The sequence below is a fragment of the Gavia stellata genome, chromosome 4 (genome assembly GCF_030936135.1).
Source record: "Gavia stellata isolate bGavSte3 chromosome 4, bGavSte3.hap2, whole genome shotgun sequence".
Taxonomy (NCBI): Eukaryota; Metazoa; Chordata; class Aves; order Gaviiformes; family Gaviidae; genus Gavia; species Gavia stellata.
The window spans coordinates 67,900,050-67,927,879 of record NC_082597.1 but is presented as its reverse complement, the minus strand read 5'-3'; the positions used below and the strand labels follow the sequence as shown (position 1 = coordinate 67,927,879).

The window sequence follows — 27,830 nt, the reverse complement described above, 5'->3', positions numbered from 1 at the left end:
AGTGGACTGCATCAAAGTCAACGGAGGATCTAGCCCAATATGCTGTATTTTAAGACAATCTGTAACATGCTTATCAGATCCAATTGTGCTGTAACAGCACAGCAACACTTTTCACAATGCAGTTCTGCACCATGCATTTTTGTGCATCTTCACCTACCACTCTCGCATTAGTGTATTCTGGGAAATTACAGGCATCTGTTATATTTCGCCAGTCACCCTGGAAGACACGTGCAAAAAAGTACCAGCAATGTGTACATAGGGTAGTCTAGCCCCATCTTCCTTCTTTCCCCAAAAGTTGGAATGAGAGAGATTGTGGTCAACCCAGATACACGGGCAATAATAATAGCATCATAACCTGTTTACAGGAAAGCAGCAACATACCAGTGTGTGACATGACAAAGGTGACACATGGCTCTAGTCACTAGGCAAATAAAGTTCCCGGTGGGATGATGGTACAATCTGTGTGTGGAAAGAACCAAGGTGCCAACCAGAGATGCTTAAAAGTTACTAGAACACACTTCCAAATGGTGTGGCCAGAGTTAGGTTCCTCAGTCTCAAAAGAAAAATCTCACTGAACTCAGCTCCTGTTTATGTCTTGATGCTTTTCTTCAGGATGATGTTTCCTCACAGAAGATGGAGTGGTCTCCAGCTCTTCTGCAGTTTTTGAACAGGCCAGGTGACAGTCCCAAAAAATCTCCCAGCTTTTTTACACCCTCTTCCTCAGCTATCTAGCTGTTTGCAGACCCCAAATAAAGTGGCCTGAGTGGCTGGACAGTGTGCTCCTCTTCAGCATCTCAGACTCTTCAGTTCTTCCTGGAGCATATGAAAGCCTGCCCGGGCCACATGCAGAAGAAGGAACTGTGGAGCACAGACATGTTTTTCCAAAATGAGAGCTTATTGTATTTGAGCACAAAGCCTGCCCCATGGTGGTGGTCAGAAGATGAACTTGCATAGGAGTGAGTTAGTGTTGCAGAGCACAGAAAAGACAAAAATCCTTTGGATTGATATCACATTGCAAGAAAGTGTGTAATAAAAGGCCACAGCCTCATTGCTGTCACTGCCAAAGAATGCTGGCATGAACAGGAATATTCCAGCCAAGGGACCTGCTCATTTATCTCCTGTTCGTATGTTCTTGTTCCCTCCAGTTTCTTCTTTGATTTACACTATTTTTTAACTTCCTGCTTTTCTTGCTCCTTCTCTCCTGTCATTCTCCTTCTCTCCTGTCATTCTCCTTCTCTGTATAGCATATTTGCCATCCATTTTCCTTACAGTAGCACTGTTACCTTTGTTGGGGTGAGTCTGTCTCCCTCTCTTTCTCATTGGCTCTTTTTGCCATCTCTTTGCCTTATCTCTCTCTGCCTTGTAAACCATGAACAAGTGTGTGGACAGAGGGTCCACAGAAACCACCTGTCGAGTTCAACAGAACACACCTTAAGTGTACAAAAGATCTGGAATGGCCCAGTTTCACAGGTGGGTGCATCTTGACTGATGCAGATCAGGTCAGATGATGCCAGTAGAGGATTAGAATGAATGGTGTGAGTTCCACCACAGTCCATCTGCTATTACTTCATCAATCGTCTGTGCCTATTTTCCAGTGCTAGATACAGGACTGTTGCCAAAGCTGTCATAGCCTCTTCTCATGTATCTCTGTGGCGCTACCACACAGAAAACACAGGATACAGCAGGTGTTTATGTTGCATTCCACTGGTACCAAGAAGTTGCCATGTTATGGGCAGGGAATTGTTTGCAATACAGGAGAGAGAACATGAGGATCATCTGCAAACCATGGGTGAATCACCTAGTATTAAAGCAACTAACTGATCTCAATAGCTGTTTAAAGTGGCTCCCACAACCGTAAAGCTGACTATGATCAATTCCCTTTCACTGACATTACTGCTGCTGCGGCCCAAGAAATGGTAAGCACTGTCACATGTAGAGAAGAGCACCTGAATCCAAGCCCTAATTCCTCTAGGACAGGTCCCATGTAAGCAAAAGAAGTAACAGGGGAAAAGGAAGGACTGCAAGAACATGTGGCCAATCAATGGCTGGATACAGCTTCAGGATCTCAGAAAACATGTGTCTGATGGGTATCTTTTCAGTTTCAAAAAAGGATACTTAGGTTTTCTTTGGCCTCTCTCTCCTGCCGTCTTCCTCCTTCCTGAAGAAAGGTGTTGATAGAGGTGAACAAAGCAACCAATATGACAGGGAGACTCCAGTTTCTGCCAGAGATATTTTTCCTGTTGAAAAGCCCCTCTATTCCTCACTTTAATTCCCCACCCTCATGTTCTCCAAACTTGCCTGAAAGTGGCTGCACCAGCTGTTGAAGAGAAGGAGCAGAGAAATGCCTGTGTGGGAGATAATGCCAAAATGTCCAGGTGGATCTCCTTTATGGGACTGAGACACTGCATCTGAAACTCACCTCCTGTTTCTTTGGATGCTTCCAGAAAGAGCCATTCCTCCCAGGTCATAGTACCAGAAGAATTGCCAACTATACCTCCCTGCAAGAGATTCCCAAGGTTGTTGGTAACTATGATGTTAAGGATGTTCTCTAAAACATTTTTTGCTTATAATTGTGTTTGCCTATTTCATCCAAATCTACATGCACTAAATACTTTTGTGGTTCTGGACCTAGATTCCTGCAAAGCAATTAAGGCTGCTAGTCTTGACTATACAAAACACCCATAAAAAGTGAGGAATCTACTCACTCCAAAGCTTAGGAGGAGTTTAAATCTGGGTCTAGACATTATTCGTCGCCCAAAACTCTGACAACTGTAAGCCTGGGGAATAGTTATGTGAACTTTGCTGACCCATCCCTGCCTGTTTGCAGCATCTCCACAACCTCCAATTGTAATATCTTGAACAGGATTATTAAGTCTACGGGGAGGAAAGAATAAGAAGTAGATGAGCTGTTAAGAAGCAGAAAAAATCCTCTCTTCATGCCTGTGACCTCAATAAGGAAAAGAAATGAGAAAGGAAGCACAAACAGGATGTGCTAACAAAGCAGAAATGTTGCTCAAACTTCTCCTGTATGTTTTCAAAAACAGTGCTGTGGAGGACTTTAGCATGAATGAAAGAAGTCAGATTGAAGAGCTTTGTATATGAAGTCATTTGTCCTCAGAGCACACAAGGCACAGACCATGGGTGTGGAGGCTTGCTTTGCACTGGTATGTCCAGGTGCTGTAAGCCTGACCTGGTGTGTTCTCCATTAAGAATCAGAGGAGAATTCAGCCTCCATGGTCCACTAATTGTAGGAGCTTGCACTTGACACTGCCAGCTGGGGGCCAATTAGTCAGAGTTGTTATGCTGTTTTGTGTGGTAGGTTATAGATCTGATTTGATACAGACTAGAATCATTATCATGTTTCACACCTGGGCCAGAGCCACTGAGTACCTCTGAGCTGAGAGGAAGCACTGACCTCCAGATTATATATCCAATATCCTGCCAGCAATCCTCAGCCAGAAAGGCTAATTTCCCATTTCATGAACTGGATTTGCATTCTTTCTGTCAGGAAAGGTCAATCTTTTACAAGTTCAGACAAAATATTGGGTAGTTCAGTTGTTTTTCTGTAATGCTTAAAGAGTGATGGATACTGGTGGAAAATCATCATTCCCCACTTGCTTTTTATCAAGATGCTTCAGCGGTATCTAAAAGGAGAATCGACTTAGAGAGCAGTTCAGTTCTCACCAACTTCATGGGCCTCAGCCTTAAGGGGTATTTCATTCACAATTCAAAGAGTGTCTTGTGGATTTCTCAGGAGGATCTAACTGTTAGAGGACCTAGAGCGACCCAAGGGCAAAGTGAGAGCTGTGGAGGGAGGAGTGATGCTCCTGGGCTACAGCAGTAGGGAGCCAAAGAGGGACATGATGCTGTGACTGTGCAGTGGGATAACACTCGTGGCTCTTCTGTGCCAATGCCTTCCAGCATGACTTCATAGGACAAAGAACAAACGCATGTTCAATGGAAACAGAGTTCAGGTAAAGAGACATGAGGAGTCAGAGAGAGCAGACATCCAGAAGTAAATGAAATCAGATTTTGGTTTTTAACCATGTGCTGCTTAGGGTGTAGCATACTCTTATGCAGCTCAGAGAGCTGGAAAGAAAGATGTTTGAAGGTTCAATTTCAAAGAACTGTCCAAAATCTGTCCATCCACTTCTCACCCTCCCACATGCAAAAATAGAGCAACAAGCACAAAGGACCTCTTCCAGCAAGAACACGTATTTCCATTTGAGTACTTTGGTAAGTCAGAAGTGAGGCAAGAGGGAATCTCACCAGAACTGCAAGGAAGGCTGGTTTGGAGATGTATCCAATGGCTAATATGTCTCCTTACCACTAATTGGTTCTGTGATGCCAGGCAGTAACCAATCTGTGATGGTGATTAATCCAGCAGGTACTTTAGAAATGAGTACACAGCTGTTTGAAGTCTAAACTATATTGAGTTACAACTTAATTGGTCCATAATAATGAAGTAAACACTTGCCAGTTGCACTAATCATGTTTCAACCCTGATGTAAGCAGCAGTCTCCCTACTGGAAAGTGAGGAAATATTATCAGGAAAATATGAGCAGACCTTGCCCAACTTTTTCATAGATGTTTCAATAGATGTTTCAGACCCTAGTCCTTCTGCTCAGTACACATCCAAGCCCTTCCAGAAGACCCTATTCAGAGCCCCGACCTCTCCTCTTCCTGGGAGGACTCTTTGTCTCCTTCGCCTTAAAAACAGGTCAGGTCTCATCTGCACTTCTTCCAGATAGGAAGGACCTTCTCTCTCCCACAAATGCAGGTGGAACATCCTCCCTTCCCAAAGAGCTATCTTGCATCTGAACCTGCCCTTCACACAAATGTACCCAGATCCCATCCAGTCTTCTTTGTGACACGATCCTTCAGCCCTCCAGTACTATCCCCATGTTCATTGCCCAAGTGGACCTGCCCCAGGCGCTTAAAGTTTTATGTAGAACTTTTCCCATCACTGGAGCAGAGGTGATTTTCTGCTGATTTCCTATTCAGCACCGCAGGCGAGCCAGAGGCAGGCTCCGAAAAGCCTATGAAAGGCAACTGAATGAATATACTGTTCCCTCCAATTGTGACTCCATCATTTCCTCTCATTACTCTAATAGAAACAAATCTTTCTCATCTCAGCCCTATTACCTCACACAAAGGAAAATGGTATGTAATCCTGTTAGAGCTGGGCTGCTGCTGGACACATTTTAAGGTCATTGTTCTGGGATGCCAGTCTCCACTGTGTGAGACTGGGAGAAGTGGGAAATGCAATTACTAGGCTATTCAAATCCCTAGAATGAAACCCTGCTGTTAACAGGAAGAAGCCAGCACGAAAAAGAGCAGTTGCTTTATGAAATTATAGGGTTTGGCTAAATCAGAATCTATCAGCACTTCAGTAAGGAGCAGGGTTAGCTCCTACTGCCATCCATGGAGTCTCCTCATTCTCCTCAACGTGATCTTTGGCATCCCCAGCGGAAGCCCAACCTGCAAGATGGGTTATGGTCATGAAGCCAGTGATGTACAAGTCCAGTGAAGACAATGGTGGTCCACATCCAGGATTTACGCTGTACTTTGAAATGGGAAAGCCCTAAGAGTTCAGCAACAGGAATCTGCCTGCTGCTGCCATCACCTCATACTGTACTTTGGCTCTGAGCTTCTTGGGAGCAGATTCCGGGATCAAATCTGTCTCCTAATATTCATGGCTGACAGCACCAGTCTTGCTGATTGGTGGTGCAACCCAGCTAAGCAGCCAGGGGGGAAATTCTCATTGCTAAACTCATGGACCTGTAACCCCTACCACATGCTGGAGGAGAGAAGGGGGCTAGCACTGCTTGTGGCAGTCAGTGAAGCAAAGCAGAACAATACCAGTCGGAATGATCACAACTGCCTCATCGAGTTGGCTTCTATTGAGTGGTTAGACACTGACAGGTTCCTAATCATTCCCACTCAAGTGAAGCCAAAGCATTTTTAGCTGGATGGCTAGCAAAGAAAGAGTCAAAAATCTTACAGGACAAACATTAGGGAAGACCACAAAAGAACAATGACCACCACAAACACAAGCAGAGACAAACTTTTGTCCCAGACGGTTCCTGACAGCCAACCTCCTACTGTTATGCCCTGTGTTCCCTTCTCCTTCTGCCCCACGCTTGAGCTGTATGGCTACTCTCACTGGTCTCTCCTGCAGTCAGGCAGTCACTCTTCTTACTGCCTTGATGCCTCTCTTTATCTTCACCTTCTCTGCTGTGTTACCCTCCTGCTGCCCATGTTCCCTTAATCTCCCAAAGGATTTCTGTCCCAAAAGATAAGTCTGGGTTCCTGCTGAAAGTAGGACCATTCTTGCAGGTCCCAGAAGGAAGTGATGTGGGCTGGAGGTAAGGTTCCTGGTAGAGGAGGAGAAAGCAGCTGATCACCACTGGAGTCTCCAAGTCCCTTGAAGAGACGAGAGTCACTTCCTTGTTTATGCTCTTTATTAGTCCCTATTCTCTTTAATCGGCTTAGACTGATGAGCCGAGGCAGTGGTAGGGATCAGCCAGGCTGTTTAATTAAGGGATTGCAGCTCAGCCCTGCAGTTTGGGGGTTTGTGTAAATGAGCTGCAAGTACATTATTTAATCTGCTGTGCAGAGAGGAGTTGGGGCATTAATGAAGCAAACTCTAATTAAAACTAGACAGCTGATAGTTATTAGCGGCATCGGTTCTGACAGGATTTATCTCATTTAGGAAGACGCCTGATCACGGAGGGGGAAAAGAAACAATAAACCCGAGCTGGTTTATCAAATTCACCACAGCACCACTTGTGACTGGCTGTCCATTCAGCGGGGCTCAGGAGAGCTGCACAGGGAGCCCCTGTGTCCCAGTCTCTCCCATTAGCAGCCCTGATGAGCTTATTGAGGGATATGCCTGGCTCACCCAGGAACTGATTGCCTATTCAGGCTGTCTGACCAACATATTTCAGTCTTGATTGACTTTTGTTCTGCCTCGGTTCAATGGCGAGCGTGTTCATGATTTGAGCAGGGTGACAGGCTCTGTAAATAATCTGATGAGCTTCTCCCAGCAGCGTATTGAGCCATTCCAGAACAGCATAGCTATCAGCTATGGACGTCAGCTCCACAGTGACGCTGTGTTTTTCCCTCTCTGCCATTTTTTTGCCCTTTTCACTGCATTGTATATGTAACTTCAGATATGAAGGAAGCCCACAGCTGACTGCAGGACCTGGCAGAGGGTAGGAGGTGTTTTCTGGCCAGTATAAAGCAGACCAGTGAGTTTAATAATCCTGCATGTGCTCTGCCTTTCTTCTGGCACAGTGTGAGAAGTAGGGATGCTCTTCTTGTCTGAGACAGTCACATAGAGAGATCACATATAAAAGCTACTCTGTTTCAAAAAGCAAAAATTCTGTGTGCCTGTTTCTCACCTTCAAATAGCCATAGTGGCTTCAACCATCTCTATCTCTACATAGAATATTGTGTCACACACAGACAGATTCAGGACTGCTGTTGGGGTCTGGGGGCATTAGAAATGGAGAGGACAAGAGAAGGCCTTGGGAAAAAACTAAGGAAAGCAGGAGGCCTGTAGAGTGGGACAAGCTACAGAAGACATAAAATGGCATAGATCAGTATGAGAAGCCCCTTAACTGGAAGCCCAGATGCAACATGCTGTAGGGGTGATTGTCATTCATCCCCACTTCTGACTTCCCTGGCTCAGACTCATCTTTGGATGCAGCTTGCCAAAGTTGTTAAATGACTGAAACAAGTGACTGCTTTCTCTTCAATTTACCTGCCAAACCCCAGGTGAGAAATTTGGTGGTTCCCAGCACAAGGAGGGCAGGCAAACTCAGGCTCAAGGGATGGGTAGGCCTTTGGGAGTCACTGGGACAAAAGGAAGGCCTGAAGCATGAACATGACAAAAACGACCCTAGAGCTTGAGAGACTGTAGGAGTGACAGCCTTGTAGGATAAGAAAATGCTAGAAACTAAGGGAACTGATCAGAAATAAGATGGAGGCTGGGACAAGAATGGGGCAGGGTCAAGGATCAGGGTATGAAGATAGAACACTATGGCAAAATTGAGCCTCGGTTCAGACAAAATAGAGCACGTCATAATCAAAACCCTCTCTCTCCAGAAATGCAAGGGACAGGTGGCTGTCCCTACCACAGAAACCTCTTCCATCTCCTCCTTTCTCTTGCCAGCATCTCCCCAACTGCCACAGAGGTTCAGCTGCAGATGTCCCACAGGGCTGTCGTGCAAACTTTACCAATGCTTGAAAGCCCTCAGCACAGACATCATGGGGGTTAACCCTTCCATCTTCATACACAAATGGGCAGGAGGAGTCCTGCTTCTTTACCCTGTCTCCAAGTGTGGCTGGCTGAACCCTACTTTTAAACATACACACCTACACCCACCCCTGTTCTCTTCACAGCTGTCCAGCACTCACACTTTTCCTTGGAAGGAAATCAGAAACCACAGTCTGCTCCAGTGAGCAGAACAAACAAGAGAAATATAACTTTTAAAATGCTGTAGCCTCACTACTGCAATTCAGCTGCCTAATTCTGTCCAGAGCCCTGCCTAGTAACTCAGGCTTCTTATACACATGGCAAAGGTCAGATGTAAAAGTTTAGCAGTGTGATGAGGGAAATCTTTAAAGAGAAAACTTTTTGCTGTTAACAGAAGGGTAATGAGGCATGAGAAAAAGGAGTAGGTCTGTGAGATGGAGGTGTAAGAATTTGTGAGAGAGGGAGATGGCAAGAACAGAGGGACGAGACAACCATGGAAGCTATATGCAGTATGTGCATCTCAAGTATTTTTGAAGCTCCTTGGACCCCTTGGTCTTGCCACCGATGTCATTCACTGATTAGGGAGAGCTATGACCACTGCTGGTGTACCCCGGCTGCACTGGATACAAGTTGGTAATAGTTAATAGCACCCATCTATAACTGTCCTTCGCTGGCAAGCTCAGACCATTTCAACGCACGTAAAACTGCACCCGCCACCCTGTCTCAGGGTGTGAGACAGAACCCTGAGTTTGTTTGGTGACTTTTACTAGCTTAAAGGTTATGGGTCTATACTGGTGTGTGTCCAGGCACCTTATAATGTGGGATAACTAATTTGAAGGAGAAGAGTGAAGCATGTGTATGTCAGTGTCAAAGTGATGCAGAAGGGTAAGAAAAGGTACAAGCATGGATGTGGGTTGATGGAAGTATATGTTTGAAGAGGGGCTGGAAGTATGTTTTTGGAGGTGCATGGGTGTGTGTGAGTGGAGGTCAGAGTGGGTTTGTGAGCAATTACACAACTGTATGAACAGTACTCTCTGGGAGGGAAAAGAGAGGGACAGTGGTGCTGGGGACATGGAACATATTGGAGGATGGGAATGTATAATATGTGAGTTTTGTCTGGGGCAGGAAGATTAGTGATGGATGATAAGGAAGCAGGGGACAGAAAAGAAAAGGTCTTGCTGGCAGCAATTTCCCACCTTGGTGAGGAGTCCGGAGATGAAGGCTTCTGCTCTGCATCAGCAGCTGGGCAACAGAACTGGTGTAAAACAGTTTCATTCCTGTAAGAAAAAACAAACCATACCAGGTCAGTGTTCAGCTCACTCAGAAGAAAACTCAAGGGAGAATACCTTTCCCAGGGCTGTTCCAAGGGGACAGTGACTCCCAGTGATGCTGAAAGAGAAATCTGATTATTACATGAATGTTTTTCACACCAAGGTGGTGGGGAGCAGGAGACAAGGGGGCTGACAATTTTATTCCCCTACCTTACCTGTCCTGCTGCTGATGTCAAGCTGTAGAGAATGGGGCAAAAGCTCCCAAATAAAAAGTTATCCTTCTATCAGTATCTGTCTCATGATCCCATACATCTCATGAAAAACAGTTTTACCTGTCTCTAACTTTTATTTCTTTTGGGATGGAAACATCTCAATATTTTTCCTATACATTGTAATGCAAAGAAATTGATTTTTTGTTGACAGTGGCTAAATTAACTCTGCAGACATTTTTCCTGACACTTCTCTAGGGTACAGAAATGGCCTCAGCACATAAGCACTGGGCATTACCAGAAATAGTAGTGGAAAACTAGCAGGACAAGCACTAGTAGGGGGGCTGAGATCATGACGACAGGAAGAGATCACAGCAAAGAAATGCAAACACATAAGAAGTAACAAACCTGAGCAAAACTGGAAAACAAAAGGCTAAAAATGTGTTTATTAGATAAGAAAGGCAAAAGAATTAATCCAAAGAAAGAAATCCTAGAATCAACTTCCAAAACTGCTCAAATCCAGTTGGCGGCCGGTCACAAGCGGTGTCCCCCAGGGCTCAGTTTTGGGGCCGGTCTTGTTTAATATCTTTATTGATGATCTGGATGAGGGCATTGAGTGCTCCTTTGGTAAGTTTGTGGATGACACCAAGTTGGGCTGGAGTGTTGATCTGCTCGAGGGTAGTAAGGCTCTGCAGAGGGATCTGGACAGGCTGGATCGATGGGCCAAGGGCAATTGTATGAGGTTTAATAAGGCCAAGTGCCAGGTCCTGCACTTGGGTCACAACAACCCCAGGCAACGCTACAGGCTGGGGGACGAGTGGCTGGAAAGCTGCCTGGTGGAAAAGGACTTGGCGGTGTTGATCAACAGCCGGCTGAATATGAGCCAGCAGTGTGCCCAGGTGGCCAAGAAGGCCAATGGCATCCTGGCCTGTATCAGAAATAGTGTGGCCAGCAGGAGTAGGGAGGTGATCGTGCCTCTGTACTCAGCGCTGGTGAGGCCGCACCTCGAATCCTGTGTTCAGTGTTGGGCCCCTCACTACAAGAAGGACTTTGAGGTGCTGGAGCGTGTCCAGAGAAGGGCGACAAAGCTGGTGAGGGGTCTGGAGCACAAGTCTTATGAGGAGTGGCTGAGGGAACTGGGGTTGTTTAGCCTGGAGAAGAGGAGGCTGAGGGGAGACTTCATCGCTCTCTACAGCTACCTGAAAGGGGGTTGCAGAGAGGTGGTTGTTGGTCTCTTCTCCCAAGTGACTAGCGACAGGACAAGAGGAAATGGCCTCAAGTTGCGCCAGGGGAGGTTCAGGCTGGATATTAGGAAAAAATTCTTTACTGAGAGAGTGGAGAAGCATTGGAACAGGCTGCCCAGGGAGGTGGTGGAGTCACCATCACTGGAGGTGATCAAAAAACTTGTGGACGAGGCATTGTGGGACATGGTTTAGTGGGCATGGTGGTGTTGGGTTGATGGTTAGACTTGATGATCTTACAGGTCTTTTCCAACCTTAATGATTCTGTGATTCTGTGACTCTGTAATCTTGGAAGACTTGTTCTTGGGTCCCTTGCCTGGAGACATTTGTAAGGAGCCTAGTTTTCAGGGGTGTTGGGCACTTATCACAGCATTGGAACCCAGTAACAGCTGCTCAGCACTTCTGAAAATGAGATCCTTTTAAGATACCACCAGGGAGGCCCTTGAGGTGTCACTGGCAGAACAAATCAACAGCCGATTTTGAACACAGTGTCCTTCAGCAATGAAAAGGAGTCACTAAAAAGAGACATAGTGTCAAGGGGGGAAAGTACTAAGGGAATGGAAAAGAAAATGAAAAGACGAGAAGAAAAGCAGGGGAGATAAAGCAGGCTGAATCCTCAGATGGCATCAAATCACCCTGTCTCCAAGTCAGCGGAGCAGCACTTAGAGCTCTGTTCTCAGAGCTACTGCAGAGACCCAGGGCTCAAATGGGGTCATCTTCTTTTAAAAATATTTTTATAGTTTCTAACCCAGACATAAGCAGTAAAGCTAAGTCTCCTGGCTTGTCATGAGGTCTCAGATTCTTCCAAAGGCCCTGCCACACTTTCCGTCACTTTGAAATGTGAAGTTTATCACCTTTGTCTTTCTCAAAATCTGACATATGTGGCCACAAAGACAGCTAAATTACAGACAATGATGATTACTGTTCCCAGCCACCTCATTCCAGCCTCCCAGCTAGCTTAATATAACAAACTTCTTAGTTCTTCTGCTTCCTTGGCTTCCAATGCATTCTCAAAAGGAATCTTCCCTTAGAAACAACAGGATTGGCAGGAGCAACACAGCAGGGGGAAGACGAAAACATTAGCTTTACCTCACTGACCTCCACCTATGCCCTTGGTCCCTGCCTGTGACATGCAACCTACTGGAAAAGAGAGGACATGTTTGTGTGACATATCAAAATCATCTCCCAGTCTTCCATTTCTGTAACTACACAGCTCGCATCCCTTCTCTCCTGCCAGCCTGATTATTGCTGGTTGTCACTACGTTGTTTCTAATTTAAACTTCTTAGGTGGCAAGTACCTATCTGACAGGTGTGTCCATAAATTACTTGTGTTGTCTTTTAACTGAAGCAATCGGTGGGATCACATTTGAGTCTATGTTTAAGCAGGCTCACACAAATACTCCAGCTCCTACATCTTGTCACTCTGCTTCCAGCTAGAATCTGTCAGGAATTTTCTGATAAAATTTTGGGTTTGCATAAAAACACTGATTCATCAAATTTAAACTATCATCTGGTGAAAAAATCTTGGGTTTGACAAAGATTCTTCAAATTACAGGGCTTTACCTGGATTTCCTGGCAGGTTGCTGGAGGGCCATGCCTCCATATCCCACATCTCTAGTGCAGCCATGCCATACAAGTAACCCCTTGGAGAGGGGCCATCAGGTTTTCCACCCAACTCTTTGTTCTGCCCTACTCCCAAAGCAGCAATGCTGGGAGCTGGCTAGCCCAAGAGGTGTGGGTGGGAGCACCTGCGCCAAGGCAGTCGGCTCTGCAGAGCAGCCCTTCATTTTGGAAATGCACAAGGCTCTCAGCTGATTCAGCAACAGCCAGCATTCATTCTGAGGAGCATGCTTGGTTTCAGAAATATCATATATTGGCATTTCCTACTGAATTTCATCTCTACAGGAACAGCTGGAAAAAAGGGCCTACTTCCAGATAAAAGTGACAACATATTTTGAAATCATAGAATCATGTAGGTTAGAAAAGACCCTTAAGATCATCGAGTCCAACCATTAACCTAATACTGCCAAATCTACCACTAAACCATGTCTCTAAGCGCCTCATCCACACATCTTTCTTTTAAATATCTCCAGGGATGGTGACTCAATCACTTCCCTAGGCAGCCTGTTCCAGTGCTTGATAGACCTTTCAGTGAAGAAATTTTTCCTAATATCGAGTCTAAACCTCCCCTGGCGCAACTTGAGGCCATTTCCTCTTGTCCTATCACTCGTTACTTGGGAAAAGAGACCAACACCTATCCTCACTACAATCTCCTTTCAGGTAGTTGTGGAGAGTGATAACGTCTCCCCTTGGCCTCCTTTTCTCCAGGCTAAAAAACCCCAGTTCCCTCAGCCACTCCTCAAAGGACTTGTTCTCTAGACCTTCCACCAGCTTCCGAATGGAATCTTCAAAAAAATGGACACCCCAAATTTCAGCCATTTCTCATCTCAACACTTCCCTAAATGAACTACACTGCTCTATGCTTTTATTTGAACAGCAGATGCACCACTCCAATTCCTAATTACACATGCAGAAAGCAAACAACAGGGAGGGAAAACATAAGGAAAAGCGGAAGGAACAAGGACAGACAAAAAACTGAGAAATAGAAGTCTGTATGTAGATGCAATGCCTTGCTAGTTAATTATCAGGATAGAAACACAGAGAAAAGTAAAGGGGAAACAAGGAAAGGAAGAGTGGTGTGAAGTTACAGGACTTTAGGCTCAGTCTCCTATGGGTGTTTTAAGAAAAAACATCTCACAGATACCCTTCAGAGTATCAGTATGCTCTGAGCACTGCAGCTGCACAGTCAGCTGTTGACTTTGGTTCTCATGATTTCTCATGTGTGTTTTCTGCCCAAACCAGAGTCCTCTTGAACCGCTGAGATCCCAGGATCTCTGGAGTAGTTGTGCACCTTACATGCCACTACCAGATGTTGATAGTTCCCACAGGCAGAAATCTGCCTCCAGACCATTTGGGATCCTTGAGTCCCCCTCCAGGTGCCATGACTCCCATGGAGAAGCCACCAGGGAGGTGGTGAGGAGTAGACACTACCTGATAGAGGAAAATATACGAGGTGTAAATGGGTATTCCAAGACTGTGCTGAAAGCTCTTCCCCTAACTGGGGCAGAGAAGGACATCTTATTACTTGCATTAAATCTGAGTTCCCCAAATGCCCAAGGGCAGTTGGAGCTGTGGGTCTATTTATATTCTTCTTTTACAGCTTGCTTCTCTTTCTCTTTTGTGCTACCCAGGCATACACCACAGGGACTGGGCTCCACCTTGGAGACTATCCCTGTTCATTTTCTTCTTTCTTTCTATCTCTTGATCCTGCATATATCTGATATTTTGCAAACCCATGCCCTCACCTTTGCAGCACAGCATGCATAGCCCAGACAGGAGCTGGGAGAGGGTTAACTTGCTATGGAAGAAGTGAACCTGTTCCCACGCTGAAAAGGCTGTATTAATTGCCATCTGGACAAAGCAGCTTTCATCTGGGTGCAAAAGGCAAGTATCCTAGGGCCTTACTATCACTTCTAAGTCTAAAGTAAGTGCTCCAGAAAGCAGCTGTCTTCTTAACTGTGTGAAGTCTTCAGGTAAGTTGTTATTTTTGTTGCTGTGATTCAAGAGGGCCTAGCAGGGTTGTAATGGCTGGTGGCTACCTGGATTTCATTCCCCTGTAGTGTTGTCAACCTTTGCAGCTTTAAAGTGAGTCTTGAGATATTTAGTATCTGTCTGAAGTCAGTGTAAGACTTTTGATGGTGGTGTTTTTTCCTTTCTGTGCCTTCTTTTTATTTTGTTTTTAAACAAATCTTACTTCATAAGTCAGAAAGGCTACATAAAACTTGAATGTGCAGCCTCTGAGGCGTTGAACACTAGAAAACATAAAGCTTGTTTGCCTTTGAAAAACAGGGAGGAAGGCAATGTGTCTTCAACCCAGTGACAGTTGATTCAGACTCATTACTTTGGGGTGTTGATCTGTAATTTTTTTTCCTTTTAAAATACTTCAGGTTAGGTGGCAATGGTATACCAAGTAAAAGGGTAGGGCCAGGGCTTCCTTTTTTGTCTTTCTGTCTCTTCCTCTACATCCTCTACCTTGCCTTCCTCAGACTTGCAAACCATCACAGCGATTGCAGCTAAACAAACAGTGCTGTGGGCAGATCAGGCAGGTGATTGGGAAGAGAGATAATTTCTCCTGTCTGTCAGGATACTGTCGAACTGTTCTGTTTCCAATTTATTGCTTTAAAAACAAACAAATCATTATCTCTTGGGCTGCACCCCGATGAAAGCTTGGAAAGGAAAAGCCAGCAAGAAGAAAAGGTGTTCTGGGTGAGTGAAGAGGAGTTGGGTGGTACAAAAAAGGAAGAAGCTAAGAGAGGAGGAGGCATGCCAAAGGGCCTGTTGAGGGAAATGTTGCCAGAAATGTATGAGTTGTGTGTGGAGGAGCAGCAGAAGACAAGGGCAAGCATAGATGCAAAAGGAGGACTGGGAACAGCCTGAGCCTGCCAGTGCCTTGCTCTGTCTCGCTGGGACACATGCTCCGGAGGCAAGGATTTGACAGTCCAGACCTATCTTAAATGCAGAGAAAGCTATGCCTGGCCCAGTAGTAACCCGTGCTGTCAATTGAAAATGTTAGCCCCCTCTCCTCTGAGAGAAAATGACTGAATTGTATTCCATTGTCTTTAATATTGCTCCTGACAAGAGGTATCCTCCAGCCAGCTGCCTGCAGCCTCAGTAGGGGTATCTGTGAATGAACTGTCCGGCCACAGCAATTCCTGCTCTGTGATGAACTTGAGAGAGGCCAGTGCCAAACCTCCTGGCTAGTACAAGCTGTCTAGTCAGCTCAGGAGTTAGTTCTGCCTTTCTGGCTTCTTAGAAAGTTGGACTGTGCTGCAAAGGGGCCCCCTGAGTCATGCTGCCTTGGTCTTTGCAGCTACAGATCCCGAAGAGCCAAGCCTGTTTTCTCTTAAGAACTGGTGTTGTAGAGGGTACAAGAGTAGAGCTCCCACAACTGAAAGTCTCTGTAGCTACCCAGATTGCACATCACAGTGCCAAAGGAGTGAAAACTTTCCTAAAATTGCCGTAATGCTGTATCTTCCCTTCATACAAGTGCCTGGGCCTTTATGTTCATTCAGTGTTGTTGCCCATCCTAAGCATCAGTGCCCACTAGTTTAGCACTGATGATAGCTGTCTGAAAAAGAGATGCCTGTCTGCTGAGAGCTGTATTATGGTAAACAAGTCTAACCCCTTTTTCTTCTTCTCCTGTCCCATGCAAAAGCAAACCCCCAACCCAGACAGCATATGGAAAACCGTGGTGCTCCCTGCTCTCCAGCAGTCAGCTTTAATTAAACAAATACCCAGTGCAGCCTGTTCCCATAGATAAAGAGCAGCTCCGTGTTTTTCTGCATGAATGATTTTATACTACAAGAAATGCCAAAACAAGACAGAATGAAAATTGCTCTCACTACGAGTACACAGAGCATGCTTCTCTCTAACATGCTGCATCACCCGTGCATCCCACCGTGACTGCTGCCCTGGTCAGTTAGGTAGGATAGCTAGCATGTCCCCTACTGCAAGAACAATGAAGATCACTGCCAGTACTTCCTTAACTTCTGTAGCCTGGTACTTGGGCCCTACTGGCCTGCATATTCAGTAGCCTTGCCCTTGGCCCAAGCGCACATCAGTTCTTAGAAATTTGGCAATGCTGAAAGGTGAACGGTGATCCCTCAAGCAATGTTTTATCAGTAAACAACTAGTCCGACTCACATAGCTTTTCTGGTTTCTCTTTAAAACCCCACCTTTTGAAGAAATGCTAGAGACGTTGACCAAAAGTCATTATTTGCAGTGCTGGATATCTCAGCTTTCCTGGAGTCTTCTCCTACTTGTCTCTATCTTGCATTTTTTTGGATAGCTGCCAAGAGAACAGATGGAGTCACAGAAAATCATGGCCTAGAAGGGGAAGATTAAAAGCAGAAAGAGTCAAAGGAGAACTGAATTAATCTCAGATGAAGTTTTACTGGCTGTTATCTTTCCTAAGGTGAGGACTGGAGAACCACAAACAGAAACTATTTAGCAATGCTAAGTTTATGTAAGGCCGGTTGCACTGTCTTCTGACTCCCCCAAAATGTATAGCTCAGTGCTACCTCTACCTACCAACGGAGCTGTGACACAACCGAGCTAAGGTTAGCTGCAGACCTTACTCCCTTCTATCATCTCCCTCCTGTGCTAGATCTATTTGTGACTCCAATCAACATGGAACTGAGAGTTAAAGTGAGATCTGAAAGAGGCAGTGTTTCCAAAAGAGTACCTTTCTAGCAACTTGTTGTTTGTAGGTCATTAGACTGGTGTTTTGGAGGGAGTTGAGTATGGGCAGAGTTTATGTTGTAAGGAAACCATACATAATTAAAAATAAATTCAAGATAATTTCTGGAATTTAAGTTGCTTAACTCCTTGTAAAGTCTGATGGCCTCCTCATTGTTATGGGATACTGCTGATGGCAAGAATTTCACAAGATTCAGAGAGGAGCTGGACATTTTAAAGACTATCCTAGGAGAATACTTAATGCAGATCCTTCCCAAAGCCACTGTATAGGGCTCAAACTTTTCAGCATTAGAAGAAGGCTTTTATGGGTGTCCCATGGCTATCTACTGTGACTCTTCTTGCTCTTCCCTCTTGAACATCTGATGTTGGTCATCTCTGAAAAACAGCTACGCAAACCAGATTCACAAATCTGACTGTCTGAGAAATCCTGTGTTAAAGGGCAAGAGGCTTAGTAGCCAAGATACTGAAGTATAGGAGTGCAACAAGACTGAAACTGTCATTTTATTTTACATTCCCAGTAACTACAACAATCCCAACATGATGTTCCCAGGATGCATCTTACAAATGGACTGATTTGGTAATCTTCTCTAAATTGTCAAAGACTTCTGTATTCAGTCAACAAATGACCCAGTATTAAACCCCAAAGAGGAGAACGAGACTGAAGCAGTCTAGAGTCAGATTTGCATGGTAGATTGCTGATGATGAAACTACAACAAATGAAGCAGGGGGAAGAATTGAGCAAAAGATAATAGGAAGATGATGTAGGATTTCTGTGTGTTGACCCAGCAAGCTCTTACCGACACCTTTAGCTACTTTGGTTTTATTTCCCCTTCCCTAACTTCTCAGCCTATGCCTCTTTCTATACTCCACATCTGTTGGTTTTATGGCTATAGATTTACTTTACTCTCCAACTCATCACTGCCTTGACTTCCTCATCAGAAACATCCTCTCAAGTGGCAGTGACTATCCTTAGTCCTTTCGCTATCTGAAGGTCAGTGCCATATTTGTACAGGGCTTGCATATACCACTACAGTCTATGCAGAACCACTCTATATCTGTTCCACATACTTGTCATTGACTCTGCGGTCTGTTGCCTACAGGGATAGATGTTCATAACGTATCTATGTGCAGAATGGCAGTTATATCATCCAGTTCTAGGATTTTCTTAACTTATTTCAGACCAGGGACTGTCTAGCTCTGCCTGCAACCCTTCACTGGCTTAGATATCTAATTAATTGTATGAAAAAATGAAGATGTGTCTAGATGATGTCTAGATACCAGCATGTAACTACTGCCTACAAAAGCAAATTGCTGAAGAAACGCCCTGGCAGTGTCAGGATGATGGACGTATAACATACACATATATGCCCAGCCTTGCCAGGATGCATGGTAGCTCTTCTTTCAGTCCACTTGAGTGCCTATCATTCCACAGCGCTCTCTTTAGCATTCTCAAAGCTGTTCTTCCTTCTTCCCTCCTCCACCCCCCAAAGTCATGCTGGGAGGGGTGCTTGCCTTCCAAAAATGAAAAAATCAAATATCTTTTGTAGTCTGGAACTTGGCCTGCCTTGAACACCTCATAAGTGTGGGAGACAATGTCTTCTTCCATGTTTCTCTACAAATTTGATGATCAAAAAATCAGAGCTCATCCTCTAAAACCTACTTAGCACCTGCTTAATCATCATATTGTTTCTTGGTACAAATTCATTTTAAGTCATACATCCTTTGTATAGCATTACTATAAATTTGTTTTTCTAGTGCCAGGGGATGGGATGAAGATGGGATTCATTGACAAAGTATTTTCAGTTTCTTACCAGAATATGTTGACTTTAGAGACCCTATAAAATATCTTAAAACAAATTCACCTCGGTAGTATAAAATACCATATGCATACACTACTGTTTGGAAAGTGAAAATTCAATGTGACACGCTGACGCAAATGTGTGTCTTTGAGCTATTGTGGGTTCTTCAGAACAGCACAGCTTGGAAGGATAAGCACAAGGCACCGTGCTGAGGAAATGGAATTTCCTGTGCTGGAGGAAGAAGATCTGAGCCAATGCTGCTGTGATCTGATCTTTTTTTGGTTAACTAGTTGAGCGACTATAACAGATATGTCAAATATGCCATTCATTTATCACCATCTGCTTCTAGGGATGGAGATATTAATGCCATATCTTCCTGAACAGTTGGTTTCTCAGCTTACTTTAGTCCATATATGTGGCAGGCATTTCTCCTGTACATCCTCACTCTTACCTTGAAGAAATTGTTGGGAAAAGTGTGGGCAGGACTGGCAGATGAGTGCATGGATTTCGGAAAGAATTCGGGGTGTTTTGCACCAACTTCAGTGCGAAGAACATGTCCAGTGGACATGTGTGGATGTGTACTAAAGAGTATCTGAGCATGAAGGGATAGTGTGAACTGGCATTCATGGGCTTAGGGTCAGAGTCAGCAATGTGTCTGGGAGATAGTGAAGATGAGCTGTGGCTTCTTGTATTCTGGCTCAGTGGGGTCTGCTCCTCTGCCATAGACCTAGACACTCTCTTTTCTCTTGTTGGTGACAGGCTACCTGACAGAAATTTCCTTACCTGAGGATCTAGGCTCCAGACATCACTAGCAAGAGTGAGGAAGATTGGAAAGATGTCACCTGTGGATTCACTGTATTCAGTGAAAATTGCTGCTGACAAGTCCATTTTGTTACCCAGAAACACTTGAAGGAAATCTAATCCATTTTTTAAGCCTACAAGGAGCGGTTGGGCTAGCTGCCAGATTTCCCCTACACCCTGGAAACGGGCAAGAGCCGAAAAAGGAATGGAACACACCCCAGAAATTGACTGGAGGGGGAGAGTCCATACTGGCTTCTGTGTCCAGTCTGCCCAATAATCTCCTTGCGATAGCCAGAAGCAAAGTCTGGGGCCAGCTTTTGGACCCACTTCGAGCACTTCTCATGCTAAGTGGTGCATTACTCTGCGCAGTTTTGTGGCTCTTGGTGCTTCAGCTACAGTGGGATGAAATAACTTACTTAAGGTGAACTAAGGATGATACACCCACTCTCAATTATCTGTGGACTAACTTCATTACAACCAGAGTCAGTCTAGGTGACAGAAATTGTCCACAGGAGGAAACTTAAGGTCAAGTATCTACTGTACAAAGAAAGTCTGATCCTTAAAGCAGTAAACATAATGTATTGCATACACATGCAGTACCTTAATAAAAGGCAGTAGCTTGAAGAGATTTGGAAATAGTACTTAACTTGGACAGAACAAAACATTCGGATTTGGGACACGAGGATGGCCTTGGAGAAGCTAGCATTGCTGAAAGCTCTCTGTAGAGGGGTACTTGTATCTCTGATGTAGCTATGTTGGTGTCTCTTATAGAATTACTAGTTGAGGAAATACTCTTTGGGTTTATGGGGGATGTTTCTCATGCTCTCATATTTGCCCAGCTGAAGTGATTCACTCAGAAGCTTCTCTTCTTGCTATTAATTTCTTTCTTAAGGCACAGTAGGAACAGGAATGAGGGAAATGATTGTACTTGCTAAGCAATTCCCAGGGAGAAACTTCCTGGGTGGAAGACAGTTTGTCATCAGCTGCTAGAGGGGTGGGGGGGCTGCCTCTCCTGAAATGTCTTTGAATCACATGTCAATGGGGACTCCATTCACTCCATTTAAGTTGGATTTCTCTTTTCCAGAGGAACATCAGCCACATAGAGCATGGCTGTCTACTAATTGGATTGGTGCTTTGTAAGCACTAAGAGAAAGAAGGCAAACTGGCAGGAAATGCTGTATGTTGGACTATGCAATAGCCCAATGTACACCACCAGTCTTGTTTAGATCCTCTGTCAATGGTGGAAACAGTTGATGACTTATTGTGATAGACAAGTCACAACACCATTTGCTCTGACTTGCTATCAGGGTGAATAGTGGTACTCAGGAAAAACAGCTACTATGTAAAAGAGCAATCTGATATTCTAAGTGTATGTGCACAGCTAATCATGTGGAGAGGATCCTCTAGTGATACATGCAACACTCACTGGGAGTGAGCAGAGGTTTAATAAGTTGTAGCCAAAACTGTATTTCAGATATCACAACTAGGAAGCTGCTGAGTAAATCTGAAGCATGTGTGAGGGGGAGTTTGTGTAAGTTCCTGAAATAATTTCAATTAAATAATTACCATAAACAGAAGTTGTATTGATTAATTTCTTAATGGAAAGATGGTATATTAATACAAAAATACTTTTCCAAGACATGTGACATTTTCCAAGACAGCATCCCTCACTTCCAACTGTCTTCAATATCATCATTTCTTTTAAAGGTTATATATGTAATGGAATAATTACATGTCTGCAAATGCATGCTGACAGCGACCTTCTGTAGCTTTGAAACATCTTTTCACACCTCTTCTGTTTTGTACTATACAAAGGCCATTTCTTCTTTGTTCAAATAATAGATTTATAACTACATAAAATGGAAACAGTTAGCAAAAGCTCACTTTTAATTACACTGATGAGCATTCTCCAAATCCCCTCCAGTTCCTCATATAATAATTGTAGTTTGTCAGCCTAATACCATGAGTACGTGGTCCTCCTAAAGAAATCCAGAACTAGCACTCTGCCTGAATGCTCTGCTATCAGAGTAAACACCGTTTTTCTTTTCTTCTATTTTGGGCTAATACATATGAACACTATAAAAAACCTAAGGCTTGTGTTAGTGGAATTGGCAACCCTTTTTGTAATTACTGGGACTGTGAAATATAAACACAATTTAGGTCTCTTCCTCAGTAAGAATAAATTATTTTTACTTTTTGAATAAGTGTCAGAATTGGACTCAGTAAAAGGATTTTTGTTATGACTGAGTATTAGATCTGGTTTTAATCAGGCTTAGACTTCTTACTGGCTTCTCACTCGTGTGGCTCATGTTTAACCTCTTAGTACAGGAACAAAGCCCTAGACTTTTCCAGGGGCTAAAATCAAACTGTCTCTCAGCACTGGAGAATGACACAAAGCTATATGAAGGAGTGCTGTTCAGTAATTCAGAATCCCATAAACATTCAAGTTAACTGCATACACAGAAATGGCTCACCACTGAGCTCTTCATGCACCTTAGCGACACTGTCTTCTGTAGACTTGCCACTGCATGGAAATGCATGGCCAGATTTGCTGCTTGTATCACTGCAGTTCTGTGCCCTTGCAGGCAGCTCTGTATTCAATGCTGGATACCAGGTTAGCATGACAGTGAATTGCACCAGCTATTAAAGACAAGCTTAAAAGCTTGTTACTACCACATTGGGCTGATGCACTAAATTTAAGTAGTGGTTTTATTCTGCGTACTCACCAAAGATTATCAAGATTGTTCTGTGAGGTAAGTCCTGCTGCCTAGTACTGAGCTGCTCAGACTCTACTGTATGTTGAGGCTTGACACAAAACATTGTAACAAGAGGAGTGCAATTGAAGGCAGTGAGAAAGATCATGGCTTGGCTTGGCTTGGCTTGCAGAAGGCTGCTTCAGGTCCTTGGTTTGGGGCCTTAGCTATGGAAACCCAGTTACTACCAGACCTGCAGGTATCTGGGGCTGTTGCATCAATGACACCTACAATTGCAACTGGAGTGGTTTCCTAACTGGAAAGGGCAACAAGGAGGATTAGGATTGCAGAACCGGACATAGGGTGCTTGGTGGCATACACAAGACTAAATTTTGCTGTTCTCTGATGCTTCAGAGCTGAGCTGCTTCTGCTGTGGGAAGGGGAAGAGCAGAGGAGAAGGGCAGGACCAGTTGCAGAGCTGATTCCAAGCCTCAGGTGACAGGAATAGTCACTATTGTTTCAGGGGAAATTTAATTTCCCCATTTCCCTTCCACACACACCCATGTGCTTCCACCAGGGCCTTGACATATGGGAAGTAGGCAGTGTTCAAGACTGCTTGTGGACACAGCAGCTGGTTGACACCAAGAGCAGCTGAATTTGCATATGTAATTGCCCTGGAAAGAAAGTATCATTTGGCACTAATGCGAGTGGGGAGAGGATGCAACTTGTATGCTCAGCACTTGACCATCACGGATACTTGGTTTTGGGTTAAGAGGAGGTTTCACAGTTTCTTGAGGCTTCATAAACTCCTGACCTTGCTAAGGTAGCAGAAGAGCAGGTGGAATTAATGAGGTATCCTAAGATTTGGAAAAGCTATGAAAGTTGTTCCCTTTCCCCATCTTAACTGCTCAATAACTCCTGGGATTTAAAACGAGTAGGACATACAATGTACTGTCAAGTCAATTTATCAAGACGATGACAGTTTAGGTTAATCTTAGTTGCAGGAGTTGGATTATTTTTTACTCCCTGTCTGCTGTGGCAGCACTGGGAAAAAATCACCACAAAAATGGAGAAGGCATCACTTCTTAACCTGATGCCTTGCATACACTAATTGTTCATCCATACCCTATCTCAGAACTGAGATACAAATGTCAGCTTACACTCATATACCTGGCCAAAAGAGCAGTACTTCAGTCAGTGATGACTATAGGAACCTATATAGCCTGCATCTGCAACCAAATGTAGAGCTCATCTTGAATTAAATGAGCTGCTTATGTCTGTCTATACTACTGGCTCTCCCTGTAGTGCCTTATTGCAGCTAGCTTGTGGCTTGTGGGGAGTCTTAACTTGCTAAAGCATCTGACTTACAAATCCATTACTGTTCTCTACTTAATAAAGCTTTGAGCTTCCCACCACGTGCTGGAGTTCTTTGTTTCCTTTCCTTTATTTGGAAAAAAAAAAATATAAGGTGTGGTTCTGGAAACAAACATAAGAGGACTACAGGAGCCTGATTTCTGCACAGATATTTCAGGAAAGTTGCAAGAACAATTACTGGAGATCAGAGTGAGGAGCTGCGGGACTGATTATGTTTCTGCTCCTGAAACAAGATGGCTGACGCAGACCTTCTGAACCTTGTGGTACATACAGCTGGACAATCTCCTCTAACAACTGAGATATAACAAGTTTGCTTCAGTACCCTGGTGCCAACAGGGCTGTAGCATAAGCTGACACCATGTGGCTCAGCATAAGCTGGCAGTGCTATTTGTGTTTTCACACTTCAGCTGTGAAGCTACATCAGTGATGGTTCCAGACTCTAGATGCTGGGATGTGACAATACTTCCCTTCTTGGGAAGAGGAGACAGCAGTAGCAGTATCTGCATCTGTGGTTACTTTAGCCCTAGGAGCTGTTGAAATCTTGATTCTTGTGATGAATGGATTCTGCCTAGACGCTAGTTTAGCCTTGGAAGCTGTGTGGTGGGGGAAATTCCACTTTTGGCAGCTGCTGTTCTGTATAAAAAGTGTGTAGTGCATGAAGAGATCCCAGAGCTGTAGAAAAGGTGTTGGGAAGAGACAATGAAGCCTCTCACAGGAAAAACAGCCTAGTAAAATTAAGATTTTAATTAAACAAGTGTCAAACAGTGAGAAGCACAGAGATGGAACTCTGGATTAGGAAGATTCCTTCCTATTCTCTAAGCACAGGTATGAATAGACGAGAGCAATTAACACGCTCCTAGGCTAGGAGGGTCAGCCTTACTTGTAGCTGAAACACAGCCCCCTGCATCCAGGGAGTAGCTACACATAATAGTTGTTCTCAGGGTGACTCCAGAGCAAACAAATTGTGACAGAGATTCATTAGTCACTGGATTTCTTTCATGGTAATGAAGAAGAGCTCAATCAATGTGCCATGGAGACTAAATACTCTCCCTCCTGTGCTAGGAGGGGTACTCTGCCTCCAGGGTCATCTAGTTCTATGCTATTTATATGCAGCTCTGCTGCTCCACCCCAGTCCCACCCTACAGGGAGATATGATTTTTCGTGCCTTGTGTCTTGATTCTGGATTGGCAGAATTCCTGTCTTCCCATGGCTGCTACTTCTTCTTCTACAGGATTAGTACCTGATTCCCTACACAGTTAGCAGATACCAGCATGCTCACACAGCACAAATACTCTTGAAATCTATGAAGAAGGAGGAATGCTGTCCTGGGCTCCTTCCTGTGTGCCCTTGAGAAAGGCAGAATTTGATTTGCAGCTGCAGACCACTATTTAGTCTCTACAGTCTGATGCCTCCAAGGTCATTCTGGACAGTGGTCTGGGGACCATCTGTAAAGTGAAATTCTTGCTAGACAGTCAGCAGTCACCTGACCAAAAAAATCAGAAATGATTCATGGTGGAGGGCAAGTAATACTGAATAACATCCATTCTTGCAGCAAACTGACAAAAACACCTAAACAGGGTGAGAAAGGGGCATCCTCTTTATTTTTGAGGTAAAAGTTGTTCTGCCTTGCTTGCAAAACCAATGAGTAAATAACACTGAGAAGCAAATCTGCCTTTTATACACTTGCCTTCTATTTTAACTAGAAAGGCATCTCTTCAGGACCTTCCTTATCCCTGCCTCCTCCGTGGTCACGATTACTTCAATACAATGGCCAATAGCATATCCAGACTAGTTGAGAATAGCTGTATTGATAGTTCCATGTTCCTCAGCTGACCTCTCCATCAAAAAGTAGATCTCCCAGCTCAGTCTAAATTTAAAACTCTCATTGCATTTTATTCCCCTTTTCACTGTACCTCTCCTAACAGTTGTTTCTCAGCTGAATGTTGATTGCTTTCACCACCATTCTAGTCACTGCTTACTCAAGCCATATAAACTTACACTTCATTGATGTGTTTGATTCTCCTTCTACCTACCATATTTTCAAATTAAGCTTGATGCTAACAGATTAATCTCTCTGGTCTGTGTGGCAGCAGCAGTTATGCCTACAATACAACTGGGATGGGGCTCAGCACAGTGGTCCTTGCTGGGATCTGAATCATCATAAGCAAGAGATACTTTGGCAAGAGGACAAGAACAGTGGTCACTACGGATTGGGGGGGGGGGGGGGGGGGGGCAGGGGGGGCGGGAGGCACTCTGATAGGCAGTTTCTATCAGGAGGAACTTTGCTTTTGCAAGAAAGGATGCATTATGTGATATTTACAAAATGACCAAAGAGATGTCATTAAAAGTACTGGTGTGTGTCTGTATGTGGTAGAAAGAAGCAGTATTTTACAGTCCTGAGATACAGGTGTTTTGTATCAAGCATTTCTTCCAAATTGCCAAGATCAGGGTAATTGATGCTGCTGTGAACTTGAGGACATTTGCTTGGGTTTTCCAACTTTGTGCAGAAAAACTGAACTCTTCCACCCTTTTAGGCACCTTGAAGACCACCATCTCCTTTTTCCAAAATAAATTAACAGAATAACTGGAATACATAAGACATTTCAGACCCTGTTTCTATGTCCTCAGTTACTAGGCACTTTAATTCCTGTATCTCTAGGAACAACCACTGCCTTAACAATTTCCTTCTTGTGTACCACTTGTCTCCGCACTATACAGTACTAAGACAGTGAAGATCATATTGCCAGAGTTTTGACCCAGCACAGACAAGGCTCACTGGAAGAGTGTGTTGGGATGTTCCAGGTTGATGTTATTTTGGAACCTGCAAGGTCTTAGAATAGCAAGGATTTTTGTTTTCTTGACAAAGTAATGCTCTTCAAACAACTTAAGTGGAAGACACTGTCTTTCTCTTCAGGTCTTATGATAGCAGGACTTGTATTCTATTCCCACATTCACTTCCAAACAGTGACCCATTCTTAGCTGGACGGAGACAGAATTTCCCATCTTGAAGAACAGGTTGCATTACAGATTGGAGTCTCATGGTTAGGCTGCACTTGGAATGGACCATGCTTTTCTAGCATTTACTGAGATTTCATAGTGATTACTGTCATAGGACAGATCAAGCCTCTTTGCAAAACAGTGCTGAGTTGTATAAAAGGCATCAATAGAGAAAAATATAGGGGTTTTTTGCTGCTTCAGCCATGGGGTGTAACTTTATGCCATGATTCAGTTGCATATTTCAGGCACCATTGTTAAGATGTTGTCTGGAGTAATCAGCTTTCACTGCTTACGTAGCTGAAAATGCCTAGCTGGTTTGTGTGTTTTCAAGATATAAGGCTATTTAAAAAAAATCAATAGTCAAACTCAGGGTGAATTTGTGTTACAGTAAAATCAAAGTACCAATGGGAGAATGGATTTTGTGGAAAAGAATCATCTAAAAGGACACTTAAGGTAAAATACAGCCCTACTGTAAATTTATTGGCATCAATGGCATTTGCATAGCCTATGCACAGACGGATCTGGTTTGGAGACTTGTAGCTCCTAGCTAATCAACAAGTTTAATGGGAATGTCAGCCCTTGATATCAGGAGAAGCAGGATTCTGTTCCTATACAGTAGCCAGGCAAATTACATTAATTGAGTTAATTTTATAATTTGTTTTTATTCACTCTGTAGCTGTATGAATAAAGTGAAAATCAATGAATAATATATTCAGTGAACTTTGTGATATTTCTTACTCTAGAATCAGTTTGTCCAGCTCTGTTGGAGAACTTCACAGGTGCCATGGTAATGTTTCCACACACTCCACTTATCAACAGTTCTGAGACAGGATCAGAGACTCTAGTAAAGGTTAACCATATTAG

At 44.0% G+C, this 27,830-nt stretch overlaps 1 protein-coding gene across 1 annotated transcript in view; it reads right to left on the bottom strand.

The window, feature by feature from the left end:
- Positions 1 to 27,830, bottom strand: part of IQSEC3 (IQ motif and Sec7 domain ArfGEF 3) — a 100,824-nt gene that overhangs the window by 45,220 nt on the left and 27,774 nt on the right. The window contains exon 2 of the mRNA XM_059816845.1: positions 9,460 to 9,540. Within this exon, the coding sequence (XP_059672828.1) occupies positions 9,460 to 9,540 (81 nt within the window). The remainder of the gene's footprint in view (positions 1 to 9,459; positions 9,541 to 27,830) is intronic.